Below are 16168 nucleotides of genomic sequence, written 5' to 3'. Positions count from 1 at the left end.
GAATTAAGAATATTCTAAAAGGTTTACAGACTCCTTGCTCAGAGACAGGAAGAAAAAGATTTTTCAGAATAAGCTCAAGAAGTACCCACTCAGTTCATCAAGAACCAGCAACCAAAACAACAGATCTATTCCTAGAACATAGTCAGAAAAACATGTTCTTAGAATTAACATTTTTTTGGTGATCTTTTCTTCCAAATTTTAACCCACAGGAATTGTAACCGGGGACCAGTATTTAAGAGAAGGGAAACATCTGTCTAAGAGATGCATTTAGTTATTTCCAAATTTGGCCAGATAAGAAACCCTCAAAAATTTCACCTTCTCACAGACTTACTGAAGCTAAAATCTGCCAGTCTGCTGTCTCATGGAGCATGCATAAACTTGTGTAGTACAAGAAACTAATTTTGAAAATACAAAGTGCTTTATAATGTAAAATCCTTTGAAAAATCATGTCTTCCATGTCTCAAAATGACCAAAAGAACTATATTTTCAAACTTAAGTGCAATCCACCATGATTGCTTTAATTAATTAATTGAATGCACCTTGATTTATTAATTTCAAATATTATCCCACAAATGGAGAAATAACCACTCATCTTATATATGGTAATGGCAAAAAAACCCCCTTGTATTCAAATTCTTAGAGTGAATATACTCAAAGCTGTGAAACCTGCCAAGGAAATCTGTAGAAAAGTCATGCATATTCCTTTCTTCTTTTTTTGCAATTGAGCAGACAGACAATTCACAAGGACATCTTAGAACACACTGCCCTGCACTGCATTGGATCTTCTTTGCCACACCTGAAGGATAGCTTTGTAGAATTTAAATGCACTGAGTAAGCAGAATATAACATCTTAACTTGCCATATTTATCAAGTATGATTAAAAAATTCAGAAAAAAAATTAAACTCATTAAGGATTTAATTTCTATGTATTTTCTTTCACAAAGTACTCCCAGTTTTTTAATTTAAAAAATATGTGGTCTTTACTTCAATATAAGCCATGGCCTTCCTAAAAACACTGTTCATACAAACATGTACTTCCTGATGGTATAACTGGCCTGGTTTAAGTGACAGACAATTGTTTTAATGATTAGAAATAATTTAGCTATGTGTTTTTACTGACCTCTGAGGCACATTCTTGTAGTGTCCCTGCTACTGGGGTTAAAATGTCTACATGGGAACATCTGAGCCATCTAGCTAGTAATGGAATGCCACCAGCTGCACGGATTGCTTCTTTATTTCTGGTGCTTTTGCTGCAGCTCCAGAGTGCCAAAGCCCCACAGCGAGCCATTTCTGTATCTTTTACTTGGTATGTTGTTGGACTGGTTGATCCCACTGAAGTACATTCCAACAGCCTAACCTAAAAAAGAAAAAAAAAAATCTAAATTATCCACAGGGAAGTTAGATGCTTTTAAATGCTGGTAAACACTACCACGAGAAACATGTATAAGACCCATTATTTTTGGACCAAAATATGCATACAACAAGGAGACAAATTTGAATTAGTGCTTACCAATCTCTTGATTCCTCCATGCTGCCTTACTGTCTTTCGTGCTTCTTTGAATTTAGCAACATTAGCAATTGTTTCAGCTGCCAAACATCTTAGATCTTGACTTGGAGAGTCCAGTATTTTCACCATGATCTGTAAACCCCCAAGATCTGAAATTGCATGTCTGATCACTGCATTTTGACTTATTTCCTTCAAGATTCTTAATGATCCAATCTAAATAATGGAAAATAATACAAGTTCAAATCATTTAAATGTACACTAACAAAAATATTTCAAATGCTTTATCTTTTAAATTTAACCAGAAGAAGGAGACTGAAGATCAAATAAATTATTTTTTTTTCTATAAACCCCCTGAAATTGAGAAAATACTGAAATAACAACAAAAAATCTATTTTCTTTATACTATATAACTCTGAAAATTGAAGAAAATATTCTAACAGAAAAGGCATATTTATTCCTCTGTTCAACAAAGCTACTTACATGACATCTAATTTCTTCTGTCTCAAGTAAATTAATTAACACTTCAAGACATTCGAGGTCTCTGATGGCCATCTGACAAGTTCCTTGAGCCAGATTGAAATCTCTCATCGAACACAGTGCAATTACAGTAGCTGTTGGATCACCTCCCTAAAATAAGGCAAGCAATTAAGAGGCGTGTAAAGCGCATTAAATATAAAACTTTATCTTAAATTACTTGTACTAAGAAAACTACTACTAAAGAAGAAACATGTTCAATTTTTTGTTTTCATTCTATGGAGTTAAATAATACAAGCATAGTAAGAAATGGAATTATTGATGATGAAGTCTGCAAATGTCTTAAAGATTGAAGTGAGTGAATAGCACAGGTGACAAATGAGCAATATCACTTGCTATGAATGGACTAGTAAATTAGGCAGTCAAATATTGTGAGTTTTGTATGAGTGTTTGCAGACTGCAAAAGTATACACAGTCAAGACATTTCAGAGAAGCTATGTGCATTATTTGCATTGGTATCCACTCTGGGAGAAACCAAATTCCAGTGGGAATCTTCCATTGTGGACATTTCAGAGGATTTTTCTGAAACTGAAGCCAGTGTAAAAGGTTTTTATTTTGAAAAAAATGATATTGTGAACAACAAAAATTGCCATTATTAGACAGTATTCAACTGAGTTATAAAGGAAACAAGGTAAAATAGCTGATTGAGCAAAAGTGGCATGTATCCTCTTGCTTCAAAACACCTTGTTACTAAGTCCTGGGTAACACCAAATATGTTACCACCTTTGAAAAGAGTTAAAGAGTAAACTCTTTGAAAAGAGTTAAAGAGTTAAAGGACTTTTAGCCAAATATCTGTGTTGAACATAGTAGACTGTAACAAAGAACAGAACTAGCAGACATCTGTCTAAATATGATACTCTTGCAAGTGTACTGTATATTTAGAGTCACCATGAATCGATTAGAGACATTCTTCCCTAAGTTTTGTAGAGGTTTGCAGCAATGGTGATCTAGCTGGTATGTCTAGCTGGACTCCATAAGAACTTTGTGACATCCTTCCCTGATAGCTTTTAAAGAAACTAAGCCACTATATAGCAAGAGGAAAGGTCACGTCAAGGGACTGAAAAGAATGACTACAGGACAGAAAACAGGATAGGAACAAAAGGTGAGTGCAAGAAAGGGATGTGATCCACAGATCTGTGTTGAGGTCATGCAGCTCAACATACTCAAACATAAAAAATGAAAGGACCAGTTATGTGACAAAGTTTGTTGACGATACTGTGATTCAAGGCTAGTTGTGACAAACTGCTAAAGAACTTACTAAGAGGGTAATAAAGAGCAAGTGAGAAAATGAGATGTGATGCACATCAGAAAAAAAAACAACCCTAAAAAAACAACCCTAACTTCACAGATTACAGTTTTTCAGCTGACCATTAAAAATTAGAAATGGTATCTTGAGGTCAGGGTAACTGGAAATAAAAAAAAAACATACTGAAACTATCGCTTATTTGGAAAAAATACTACAAACAGAATGTCACTTTACCACAGTGTAAATCCATGGTTCCCATACACCTTAGAAACACCACGTGGTTTTACAGCATAAGTTTTAGAAAGGTAACTATTGGACTGAAAAACATTCACAAAAGAGCAGCAAAGATAATCCAAGATTTTTTGATCTGGAAGAGGGATGTCTGGAGGGAAATGACAGAGGTTTACAATGTTCGGAATAGCATTGAGCAGGATAAATAAAGGTGTGGTTGTGGGGTTTTTTTGGTTTGTTTGGGGTTTTTTTGTGGGAGGAAGTTTGTATAGTTGTACTGAGTGATCTCAGAGGTCCTTTCCAACCATGACTATTCTGTGACTCTGTGATTGACTGATGTCTCTTTTAATACAGATATAAGATCTTCTATTAGTACGATACAGTAGGATTCAGATTAAAAATAAAGAGGGAGTCAGTTCTTCATATGAGGTAACAGAATAGTGGAACAATAGTGTGAAAGGACTCTGTGAAAGTTAAAAGTACGACTAAGTACCTAGTAAAACACAAATATCTCATTTAATTTTAAATTCCCTGAGTGAAAAATAAGTGGCAGCTTGTGAAGTATTAGAAAGTGTCTGTCCTCTTCTTTGCTCATTTATGGTCCTGAGTTTCTTTTGCCTTGGTGGAATACGAACAGAGTTTCTCACTACTGTAAGTCATGTAGTGAAGTTTCCTACATTTGTGGAATCAGAGATCAGGACATCTGGAGGGCGAAAGATGAGGTTTAACCACAAAAAACCTCCCTATCATTGCATCTCCCCTCCTGTTGCAATCAAGTTTTTGGGATATGTCATCTTTTGATTCACCCAATACAGTTTCTTTTATGTCTAAATTTAAGGTCATGCGCTTGCAAATAACGAAAATAGGGCATAGCTCAGTGATGAATATCCTGGAAACCAGAGCATATAAAAAGACCTAGAATGTTGAATAATTTGAGATTATAGTATAACATTTGATTAAAAGGATGAATTTTGGTGTGTATGATTGAAAACACTGGACAGGAACATAGGTATTATATCTTTTCAGGCACCTGTGCAATTCTGTGCTTAATTTTCCTTTTTACAGGTCTAGAAGGAAAGTGAGAATATAGAGGTAATTCAAAGAAGATAATAAAAAGCTGAGAAAATAGTTGCATTAAGACAGACAGGAGAAGCAGTAGCTAGTTTATTAAAAATCAGATTAAGGTATGATTTATTCATACTGAATGAATAAATAAATCTGTGAGCAATAGGAACGTGATCACAGAGAGCTTTACAGTCTAGCACAAAGGTTTGATGATTTGCAGTAAAAAGTACTAAAAGTTAGATGAGGACTAAAGTGCAAATTTTTCACCATGTGGTTAATTATCCTTTGGAAGAAATAATTTAAGAGTGATGATAAATTTCCCAGCAGTGGAAATTTTTCAGTCAAGATTGGATGTTTTTCTAAAAGATAAGTTCTATTTCAGTAACAGCTACTAGACAAAAAGCAAGAAAAGTATCAAAGAACACACCCTATGGTATGCAGAAAGTTAAACCATAAGGTAACAGGATTATTTGAACCTATAGTATAGATTTACTGTTAATTGAATCAGGGATGAACCCAGCTGCACAAAAATTAGGAGGACTGAGCCACCATGTAGCTGCAACAGAAGCCGGAGTGCATGAGCAATGCCAGCGTGGAAGTGACCACTTAAGAGCACCCAGTAAATCAAACTACAGGATCCACCTCCCATGCCTCAGAATTCCAGGGAAACTTTGGCTCCCACCCAGATCTGAGCTGTGCTGCCCAAGCACTTCTCTTTCAAATTACAGTTTTGAAACTCTGATTTAAAGAACTTTGAGCCAGCCCTTTCTGGAAGAAAATTTTTTGCACGTCATATTGAATATTGAAAAACTGAGTAATGCTTGCTAATATGAAACAAGTAGATCTAACAGAACAAGAAATTTAGTGGCATATTTCTTAAATGTAAATAGAAACAGCAAGACAAATACAGGAAGAAAGTCTAAATTTAACATTAGCTTCAACAGATATCATAAACATATTAGAGAATCATAAGTGAAAAATACATCCAAAAGTAATGTGAGAAAAATACTTAATAAAGTTTCATCTCAGTAGCTGACATTGGAAAAACCACATCTGCTAGTTTCATAGTTATTTTTAACTTACATTTATTGTAATGATGGAAATCAACAGAATTTGCCCCCACAAAACTGTTTAAACATGAAAGTAAATCTTTAATATCTGTAACACATAGTGCCTGGACATGGTATCTTATAGGTCTTTTCCAACTGTGACAATTCTGTGATTCAATGTCAAAGAAAGATTCCTACGATTTTCTTTATGATATCTTTTTTTAATCATTATTATCTTGACTTCAGAAGAAGTTTTAAGAACGTATTCCCATCTGTTTTGAAAATATGTCCTAGGGGACAATATATTGTATCATTTTTTCAAATGTTTTCCTAGAGAAATCAGTTTATCCACACATATAAAATCTGAATTATTCTTTTTTTAAATCCATAAGATTATTCCAAAACTACACAGAATTTTTTGCAGTTCAAAAGAACTAACAGCTGTCCTTTCATTAAGTTTGTGGTCTCTTCATGTAGCTTAAGCTTTGAGATTTACTTTGCTTTCTACTGCAAAATTTTTGCAACAGGTGTTTAAAGAGAAAACTTGTCTTTTTATTATTTTACATAATTGTAACAAGTATATTGCTAATCTGACAAGCAGTCTCTTCTGAGGAACGCTTCTCCTAAAATGAAACTATACATATACATAACATAGTAATTCATAATTGGCTTATCTTACATGTATAATGCTTGGCATATGACATTTAATATGGAGCAGGATTTTAAAAAATAAACAACTTTTAATTCTCTTATATTAAATAAAAATAGAACTGTATATAAAAAAATATAAAAGCACACACCACTTCATGTGTTTTTAAAGTAAAACCACAATTAAATATTTTTCATATGTGCTGAGGCATCAGTTCTACAAAGTAAGAAATATTTTTACTGATGGTTTCAACAATCATTTTTTGTTTCTTGAAGTTATCATTACAGCAAGTCTTGCAGTACTTACAGCATCGATTCTAGCATGCATGGAAATAGTTACCTCTCCATTAAGTTGACATAAAATCTGCATCATCTTGTTATACCATTTGAAATCTGATATGTTGGATGCAAAATAAACTACTGGCAGATCAACAATCAATTTGAAGGCTTGAAATTAAATACAGATTTAGTTTAAAATATGTTTTTCTCTTCCTATATAGAGTTATAATATATATCCACAAATAAACTGAAAATAAAACAGTTTCACCACTACATATGATATCATAATCATATCATAGAATGGTTTAGGTTGGAAGGGACATTAAAGGTTATCTAGTTCCAACACCCTTCTTTGTGATATTTGTGCAATGTCTGCATTACGATATTCAGAGCTCACAACTGAGAATCAGAACTGTAAAGAATGTGTAACTAAGCCTGTCTTTTTCTTGCTATCATTTTTGAGGTGTTGAACAGACCCCTTATATAATACAATAATGCAAAGATAAATCTAGTTAAAACTTTTAATGTACATATACAAAGAGAGCTGTTTTAGACAATGTTAAGATTGGTATCCATGAGTCAGGATTTATAATTTGATTTAGAGTGAATATATGATCATAGAATCACAGAATTATTTTAAGAGCATCAAACCCAACTATTAACATAGAGCTGCCAAGACCATCACTAAACCATGTCCCTAAGCACCACACCTACACATCTTTTAGCTACCTCCAGGGATGTTGACTTGACCACTTTCCTGGACAGCCTGTTCCAGTGCTTTGCAACCCTTCCAGTGAAGACATTTTACATCATACCCAATCTAAACCTCCTGGTACAACTTGAGGACATTTCCTCTTGTTCTACCTCATTACTCAGGAGAAGAGACAACAACCACCTCGCTACAACCTCCTTTCAGGTACTTGTAGAGTGATGAGGTCTCCTCTCAGCCTCCTTTTCTCCAGCCTAAATAACTTCAGTTCCCTCAGCCACTCTTCGTAAGATTTGTGCTCTAGACACTTCACCAGCTTTGCTGCCCTTCTCTGAACATGCTTCTTGTAGTGAGAGGCGCAGAACAGAACACAAGGATTCAAGGTGGGGTATCACCAGTGCTAAGTACAAGAGGGTGATCACTCCCCCCGTCCTGCTAATCACACTATTTCTGGTACAAGCCAGGATGCTGTTGGTAGCCTCAGCCACCTGGACTCACTGCTGGCTCATATTCAGCCAGGCGTTGACCAGCACTCCCAAGTCCTTTTCTATGGGATGGCTTTCCAGGCACCCTTCCCCAAGCCTGTAGCATTTCATGGGGTGGTTGTGACTCGTGTAGGACTAGACACTTGGCATTATTGAACCTCATACAATTGGCCTCAGCCCATTGATCCAGACTGTCCAGGTCTCTCTGTAGATCCTTCCTACCCTCTCTTGAGCAGATCAACAATTCCTACCCCACTTAGTGTCATCTGCAAACTTACTGCGGATGCACTCAGTCCTTTTGTCCAGATTATTGATAAAAGATATTCAAGAGAACTAAGCCCAACACTAACACCACTTGTGACCAGCCACCAACTGGATTTAACTCTGCTCACCACAACTCTCTGGGTCCAAGTCACATTTTGTTAACATCCAGTCAACTGGGACTTCCCCAGTTAGCCAAGACTGCTGGCAGGTGACAAAAAATGGCTTGGTGAGCACTTCTGCCAGCTCCCTCAGCACCCTTGGGTGGATCCCCTATGGCCCCTCAGACTTCTGTGCTTTGAACTGGCACAGGAGGTTGCTAACCTCTTCCTCATGGATTAGGGGGGCTCCATTTTGCTCCCTTTCCCTCCTTCCAGCTCAGGAGGCTGGGTACCTGGAGGACAGCTGGTCTCACTACTAAAGACTGAGGCTAAGAAGGCATTAGGTACTTCAGCCTTTTCCTCATCCTTTGCCACTACGTTTTACCCTGCATCCAACAAAGGAAGGACATTCTGCTTAGCCCTCCTTTTGTTGCTTGTGTATTTATAGAAACAGTTTTGTCTTTTCTGGCAGTAGCCAGATTAAACTCTAGCTGGGCTATGGCCCATCTAATTTTCTCCCTGCATAACCTAACAGCATCTTTGTAGTTTCCCTGAATTGCCTTCCACCTCTTCCAAAGGCCATAAACTATTCCTCTTTTCCTGAGTTCCAACCAAAGTTCTCTGTTCAGCCAGGCTGGTCTTCTTCCCTGTTGGCTCATCTTTTGATTCACAGGGAATGCAACCAGAAAATTAAATAGTTTTACTTGGCATGGCAATGTCAATGATTTTTTCTGTTTGTTTTTTGGTCCATACCTATGGCTGAAATTTATTTTTCCACAATAAAAGTTCATTTTATTTAATATATAAAGTAAGTCCTAGATAGATAACTTAACATGTGTGTCTGTGACAGTAAGCCTACAGCTAAATAACAGGAAATAAAATTGCTGTTTGTGGGCAATTTTCTCATTCTTATGTATAATAACACCCTACTTTTGATTATGAGTATATATAATCTGAATGGAATATACAATATACTTGACCAAGCTAAGACCAAGCATACCAAGTCAATATATTTTTAGGAAATACTGAACAAAGAAATAATGTTACGTGATATCCAAAATAAAATAGGTCAAATTGTAGAAATACTTCTTGTTATACCAGAAATTATTTAAACAAAATTCATCACTGTAATGAAAAAAAATCCCAAACCAAAAATATTGTTTAAATGGAATCACAGCCCAAAATTTATAAAATATTATAAAACAAGAAAGTAAAAATAATAAAGTATGAAACAGAATTCTTCATTTACACCTTTGTGACTGTTTGATTTTGTGTTGAACTTGACTCTCTCAAATTACAGACCATTTTGTAATTTTCTGCTGAAAAATCCTTCAAAATTCAAATAAATTTTTATAAAGTTTAGTGCAAGACTGAGTATTGCATTATAACTACATTATAATGTGTATAATACATTTCAGCGAGGCCATTTTTCTATGCTAGTAAACCTATAACCACTCTGAGTTTTGTTTTGGTTTAAATACTAGTTCCAATTTTTCATCTGAGTTTATAAAACATACAAGCTGCAACTTGTTAAGAGATGAGTTATGGACAAGTATAACTGAGTTATGGAATAATTCCCTGCCCTGTTTCCTGAATCTTCTGGCATTCTTTGGCTGCAGCCTGGCAGTATGTAAACCATACAGATTACTGTAAGTAAAGCCAGTGGAAAATCACAGACATCACAAAATACAATACGTTCACATTGGACCAAAACCATGCACAGAAGCTGAATGGTTTTGGTTGCAGATTAATACCCTGAACCTTCACAGTGTCAGAAGTGACATGTATGTTATGGCCCAGATGCTGTGAGTTCAATTTTCACCACATTTATTAAATAGAAAAGAAATTAGTTTCCAAACAAAAGAATGAGTCCATTATTTTCTGAGTGAACCATAAAGTTTTGTTAGGCAACTGTTGATTCCCTCTTAAAAACTCTCTCAAGACATGTATCCATTCTGCTAGCTTTCCTTTTGTGATTCATAGTAATTGGATTCTACTAAAGAGGAGGTAAGAGTCAATGCAGTTCATGTGCAAACTTGTGAACTTCTACTTCTTTGGACTAGGAGTAGTAGAATGTTTTTCCCACTAACTTCTCAAACCTCAAACTTGGAGAGAAGTGAAATGCTGACCAAAAAAATAGAGAAAACCTGGCCAAGGTAATAGAAAATACATTAACAGTACAAGTTTATCTTCTTCTCATCTGTAACATTTTCAGTCTAGGAGTGTATTTTTTCCCTACTTGCATCCAGACAATTTGTATAGACAATGAATCACACTCTTTTCAATCCTAGATAAATTCTGAGAGAAAAATAAAAATACTGTGATGTGCACAACAAATGTATGATCCCACTGTGATTTCTATATAAGATCACGCAACAGATGTTAATTTGGGATTTAATCTAATTGACCCATCAGAAACTACTGTTACTGCAAAATGTCACCATTCAAGAGAATTGCAAGCACTGAGGTAATCCTGAGTTTCAGTTCTCACTTAGGTCTTAGTTACCACAGGACACCTGAGGTACCTTTGGTAGCTGTCCTGGAGTACTCAGAGTGTCTTGAGGACACTGCATTATAGAGGAAGTCTTGTCTTGTCTCCAGCTCACGCCATAGTCTCCCACTGACATTCCAGCATGAATGAACTCAGCTTCAGCTATCATCCTAGACTTCTTCTGCCCACCATTAGAGTCCATTTTAGCATATGTAAATTGCTTTACTTAATGCACAAACCATGACCTTCCCCCAGTCTCTTTAAAAGAAGACACCCTCCTTGGTGGCTTCTTAATTCCCTCAGCAGTACACTGCCTGCAGCTGTCACTATAACCAACTCAGATAGAGTCCCTGAACAGGTGATTTACCTGGGACATATTTTTCAAAGTCACAGGCCATGTATTTCTTCAGCTTCAACTGAAGGAAGATTGCCTACTTGCTTGTTTGGATCATGACACACTGAATCTTGGTCACTTCTACTGCCCTCTCCTCACTTTCAGAAGAGGTTGCTCTGAAGGACACAGACATACACTTAATGGAACTCCATTGCCACTGTAACTGCAGCAGCAGTGTGCAACAGCATCCAACTCAGGCTGACTGATGAGCATCAGAAACACAGCTAATGCCACTCACACCTGAACAGAATGTCTTCAGTTGTGAGGTTAAAGAAAATGCTAACTTTCCATCTTGCTGCTTGCTCTAAAGGGATAGTAACTGTGTATATACAAAAGACCTGCCTCTCTGTAATAGCCCAGAGCCTGAAGGATCGCCATGGACACTAGGACAGGATACAGTGAGTGTGTGCACCATAACCAAACAAGTTCCTGAAATGTGTGTCTTCTTCAGGAATAAAGGACGTTAGTGTTGATAGTATACCTGTATACCTGAAGACCCTATACTGTCAGAAGTCTATAGTACCAATATAATACAATGACTTCTGCTCTTGCAGGCTGACTGGAGAGTTGTGTTCAGACATTTAATAATGAAATTATTGATTTTATACAATATATGGATACTCTGTGTCCTGAACAAATCTGACTGCAAACCTGAAAACCTTTGCCAGGCTGGTAAAGAGGCCTTTGTCAAGTTTATGGGATCCAGCCACGGCATTCACTAATTTTATTTTACCTAAAACTGCTGCAGTCGTGTATTGTGCTGTTGCAAGTGGGATATCTCCTTAAATGTTTGAGACCAGTTACCTCTAACACTTAGACCTCCTCTTGATATCAGTTGCTCTCTGACTTCTTTCCTCCCTTTCTGCCTTCAGTCTCTGGCTGAAGTCATATGTGATGAATCTCAAGTCCTTGAGACAAACAGCCTACAGTAATCCTTCACTGGCCTTCAAAATGTTTCTTTGACATGAGCAGTGATGGCTCATGGTGTTCTTGAGATATGCCCTCCCATCTCACAAAGATACCCTTTATGTTGCAAATGCAATCTCATTCCTCCTAAAGATAACTAGCTAAAAGATACCAACTGAACTGAACAAAAAATGTTCTTTCAGGAGAACTGCCAAATATGGATAAATTTGTGTGCAAAGAGAACAAACAAGCAAGCTCTCAGGTGTATTATGTGCCAGTACAGATAGGTGAGAACAGCTAATTGGGCTCATATTGACCAAAGAAACTCAGGAGGCCAAGATATAAACTTAGAAGTGATTATTGGATGCAGAGAACAAAAACGCTGTTTTTCAGAACAGTGAGTAACTTAGATTCATATGATTCCTCAGAGAAAAGATACCTGTATGTTTTAGTGATAAGGCAGATAAGGTTATCTGCATCTGTACAGAAATCACTGGATTTTTTGCTTTGCTTTTCTGATTGTTCAGGTAACATCAGTCTCAGATGTCAAAGAATCTCCACATGCTGTTGTTTTCTTGGACAACTAATTCTTGCAAATTCCTTCCATATGCTTCCTTATTCCTGCTTTTCCCCAGAATCCAGATAGCCTGTCTTTTTGTTCACCAATATCGTATAAGAAGAACCATCCAAAAATGTGAGGATGCAGCCCAGTCCCTGAAGATCTCCAAACACAGCACAAGCACATAATGATAAGAAAGTCAAGAGCTGTGCAAAGCCAGTAGGTCTGGTCTACTGAAACCACTCTGAATAATAACCAGAAGCAACATAAACCTGTAGGATACTGGTTGCATGAATACCGTCTATGTAATCAAAGCTCTAGCACAGTCACCAAGCTGTCTAGGGAAAAACTAGACCATATGTATCTAGCAGATGCCCATTAATCAATTTTCCCATTAACTGCCAATTAGTTTCTAAGGTTGTTACCAAAAATCATAGAATCATTAAGGTTGGAAAAGACCTCCAAGATGATCCAGTCCAGCCATCAATCCACCACCACCAGCCAACTAAACCATGTCCTCAATTGCTACATCCACATGTGTTTGAACACCTCCAGGGATGCTGTTCTAGCACCTGAGCACTCCTTCAGTCGAGAATTTTTTTTAATATCCAATGTGAACCTCCCCTTGAGCTAATTTCTTCTCATAATATCGCTGGTTACATGGGAGAAGATTCCAGGTCACCACAACTGCCTATCACACAGTTGTAGAACACTAAGGTCTCCCCTCAGCCTCCTCTTCTCTAGACTAAACAATCCCAGTTCCCTCAGCTGCTCCTCGTAAGACCTGTGCTCCAGACCCTTCACTAGCTTGGTTGCTCTTCTCTAAACATGTTCCAGCAACGCAATGTCCTTCTTGTAGTGAACTGAACACAGTATTTGAGGTGTGCAAGAGGCATTCTTTCAAAGCACTCCAAGGAAAAAAAGCCAGAAAGTATGCAAACTCCTGTTTCCAAATACATAAAGGAACTGGAGTAAGTGTAGGCCTTCAGAAGACTACTTCACACTATACTTTCTGATGGTTTGAAATGCACAAGAGTGTGGGGATGGGAGTCATCTGTCTAAATTCATTCATCCTACATTACTGATAATTAAGACCGAGTCATCTATAGCCATCCTACATTAATTGAGATGAAGACAATAATGAAGTTGAAAACGTGACCCATCTCACTCTGAATTAGATGCTTAAAATACCAGATGAATCACATATTTAAAGTGCCTATTATTTCCACTGATCGTAAAAGTAGCCTTGAATGCCCAGCTCAGCTACAAACACCTACTCTGTTTGCATTCAGACCTAGGTGGGATGAATCCAAACCTAGGTATTATGTCTTGGCATTAGAACAAGAATACAGACCCCACCCTATCTTTCACCATTTCCTTTGAAGAAAACAAAGCATATCCATATGTTTTTAAAATAACATGCAGAAATTAGCAGGAAATGAGGACTGAATGGGAAGGAGAGTCTAAGATTACATTTTTTTAGAAAACCCTAAACAAACAGTACTATTTTAAACTTGGCTGCAGACTTGAAGATGTGACATGCTGCCTATAATACAGACAAAGTATTGACCCTGTGGGACAGTGTCAGACCTGCCTAAGAAACTTCGATTTTTACCTAGCACTTGGCTTAAAAGGACAAAAAAAGCCTTAATGTTATTACAGCTATTTTATTTTTATGGATCCAGCTCATTTGGGAAAACAATGGTAGTGAATCTGTAGAAAAAATTTAATGAGGTTGAACTAGAAAGGACCTGTGCCTGTATAGACTACTGGAGAGCTAGCGTGATGTTGAAACTTCATAAGTACTGAGCAAATAGAAAAGGCTGCATCATTTGAAACCAACCAAAAAAAAAAAGATTGTGCAAGAAAAACAGAATTATACAAATAGTTTTTGAAAAGCTACAAAACAAATGTTTTCTGGAGAAATAAAGGAAACTTAAAATCTATGCTTAGTGAGAGCATAGGAAAAACAAATACAGATGAAGACATGGCAGAAGCACAGCCATGCTTCTGAAATAACTGTGTATAGCAAGATGTGATTAAATTGATCCTAGATTCAATGTGGAGGACTTAAAACCCAGGAAGAATGCTGTTCTCACTTCTTATAACTCCTGCTTGGCTTTCAGACACAACCATGTTTGAATGCCTTAGGAAAGCAAATGATTTTATTGTAATCTGCCTCATTATTATAAAGTCTCTAGTCAGATTGAGACAGCTGAGGCAATTTACCATCAGTTTAGTAGTACAACAGTGTCAAAACACTTATTAATCTAATCACCCGGTTTTAAAATATAATACATTTCTGAAGAAAGAGGACAATCAAATATCAGTTATTTTACAACATTTTCTCCAGCCTTTAACTGTCCAGCCCTTAATCTCTTCCCTTCTGCTTTTTGCAGAATTCTACTTCTTTTCTTTCTTATTTCTACCTTTCATTTCATCAGCTTTGAAACTCCAGGAGTGGGTGATCCTTAGAACCTTAATTAAACCTCCATTACACAGAAATTAATCAGATTTGGTGGTAATGATAAAAAATCAACTGGCTATCATGAATTTATAAGTCTCGTGATGAGGAATGACTGTTTGTACAGTATTTTGAGGAGAGAGCTACGCAAGTGCTTCAGAGTTGCCAATTATAATAATAATATGAGAGTTCACCATTTGCCAATATTTTCTACCCAGTAAATTTATCATACCAAGATTTCTTTTTCATGATCAGCACTGGCTAGGTTGTTAAAAATACATATCTTAACTCCAAAAATTCCTATATTTTTGTTCCCCCTTTTTTTTCAGTAATCACATTCTTTACTGAAATCCAAAAAAATAATCACGGCTAATACTGGAAAATGGGAACAAGAAATGTTCATGAATAGTGGAGAAGAGAGTGATACGAAGGCTGAAAGGCTTGCCAAGGCTGACAGGTTAGCTAAACATGTGCCTAGAAACACTAGCAGGTGGCATGTGATTATTATACATTTGTTATTTTCTGAAAAATAAGTCTACCACTTAACCAACTACAGCACCATCTATTTTTCAGCTTGATCCTTCATATTATCCCACCACACCCCTTAATAAGAGAAAAGTTTTATTCTTGGACACTCCACTAATAAAGTCAGCTAAATTATCTGCAAAGTTGGTCAGTCCTGGGAAGGTGCATTACGCAGTGGCAAAATTATTTTATATACAAGAAAGTTTTTTATATGCATTTATATACAGTTTTTTGTCTAATAGCTAAAGCAAAATCTCATGCAACTCTTGCTAACACAGCATTATGAAGAAAAAACAGTTAACTTGAAAAGAAAAACAGTTAACTTTCCCCTGAGGAAAAGGACTTGGGAGTGCTGATGAATGAGAAGTTCAGCATGAGCTGCCAGTGTACACTTGCAGCCCAGAAAGCCAACCAGACCCTTGGCTGCACCAAGAGAGGTGTGGCCAGCAGGTCGAGGGAAGTGATTCTCCCCCTCTGCTCTGCTCTCCTCTCCTGAGACCCCATCTGGAGTACTGCATCCAGTTCTGGAGCACCTATTACAAGAAAGACATGGATGTGCTGGAAGTGTGTCCAGAAAAGGGCCACGAGGATGATCAGAGGGCTAGAGCTCCTCTCCTGTGAGGACAGACTGAGAGAGTTGGGGTTATTCAGTCTGGAGAGGACAAGGCTCTGAGAAGACCTTATTGTAGCCTTCAGTATCTGAAGGGGGCTACA

At 36.9% G+C, this 16168-nt stretch overlaps 1 protein-coding gene across 1 annotated transcript in view; it reads right to left on the bottom strand.

Annotated features, from left to right (window-relative positions):
- The window catches only part of ODAD2 (outer dynein arm docking complex subunit 2), an 83944-nt gene that overhangs the window by 51484 nt on the left and 16292 nt on the right, over positions 1 to 16168 (bottom strand). Inside the window, exons 10-12 of the mRNA XM_071734953.1 lie at positions 1988 to 2134; positions 1511 to 1720; positions 1121 to 1357 (exon numbers count right to left, since the gene is read on the bottom strand). Coding sequence (XP_071591054.1) covers positions 1121 to 1357; positions 1511 to 1720; positions 1988 to 2134 — 594 coding nt within the window. The remainder of the gene's footprint in view (positions 1 to 1120; positions 1358 to 1510; positions 1721 to 1987; positions 2135 to 16168) is intronic.

This window comes from Heliangelus exortis, chromosome 2 (genome assembly GCF_036169615.1).
Source record: "Heliangelus exortis chromosome 2, bHelExo1.hap1, whole genome shotgun sequence".
NCBI lineage: Eukaryota > Metazoa > Chordata > Aves > Apodiformes > Trochilidae > Heliangelus > Heliangelus exortis.
The sequence above is the reverse complement of the archived record's forward strand: the minus strand, read 5'-3'. Positions and strand labels throughout refer to the sequence as shown.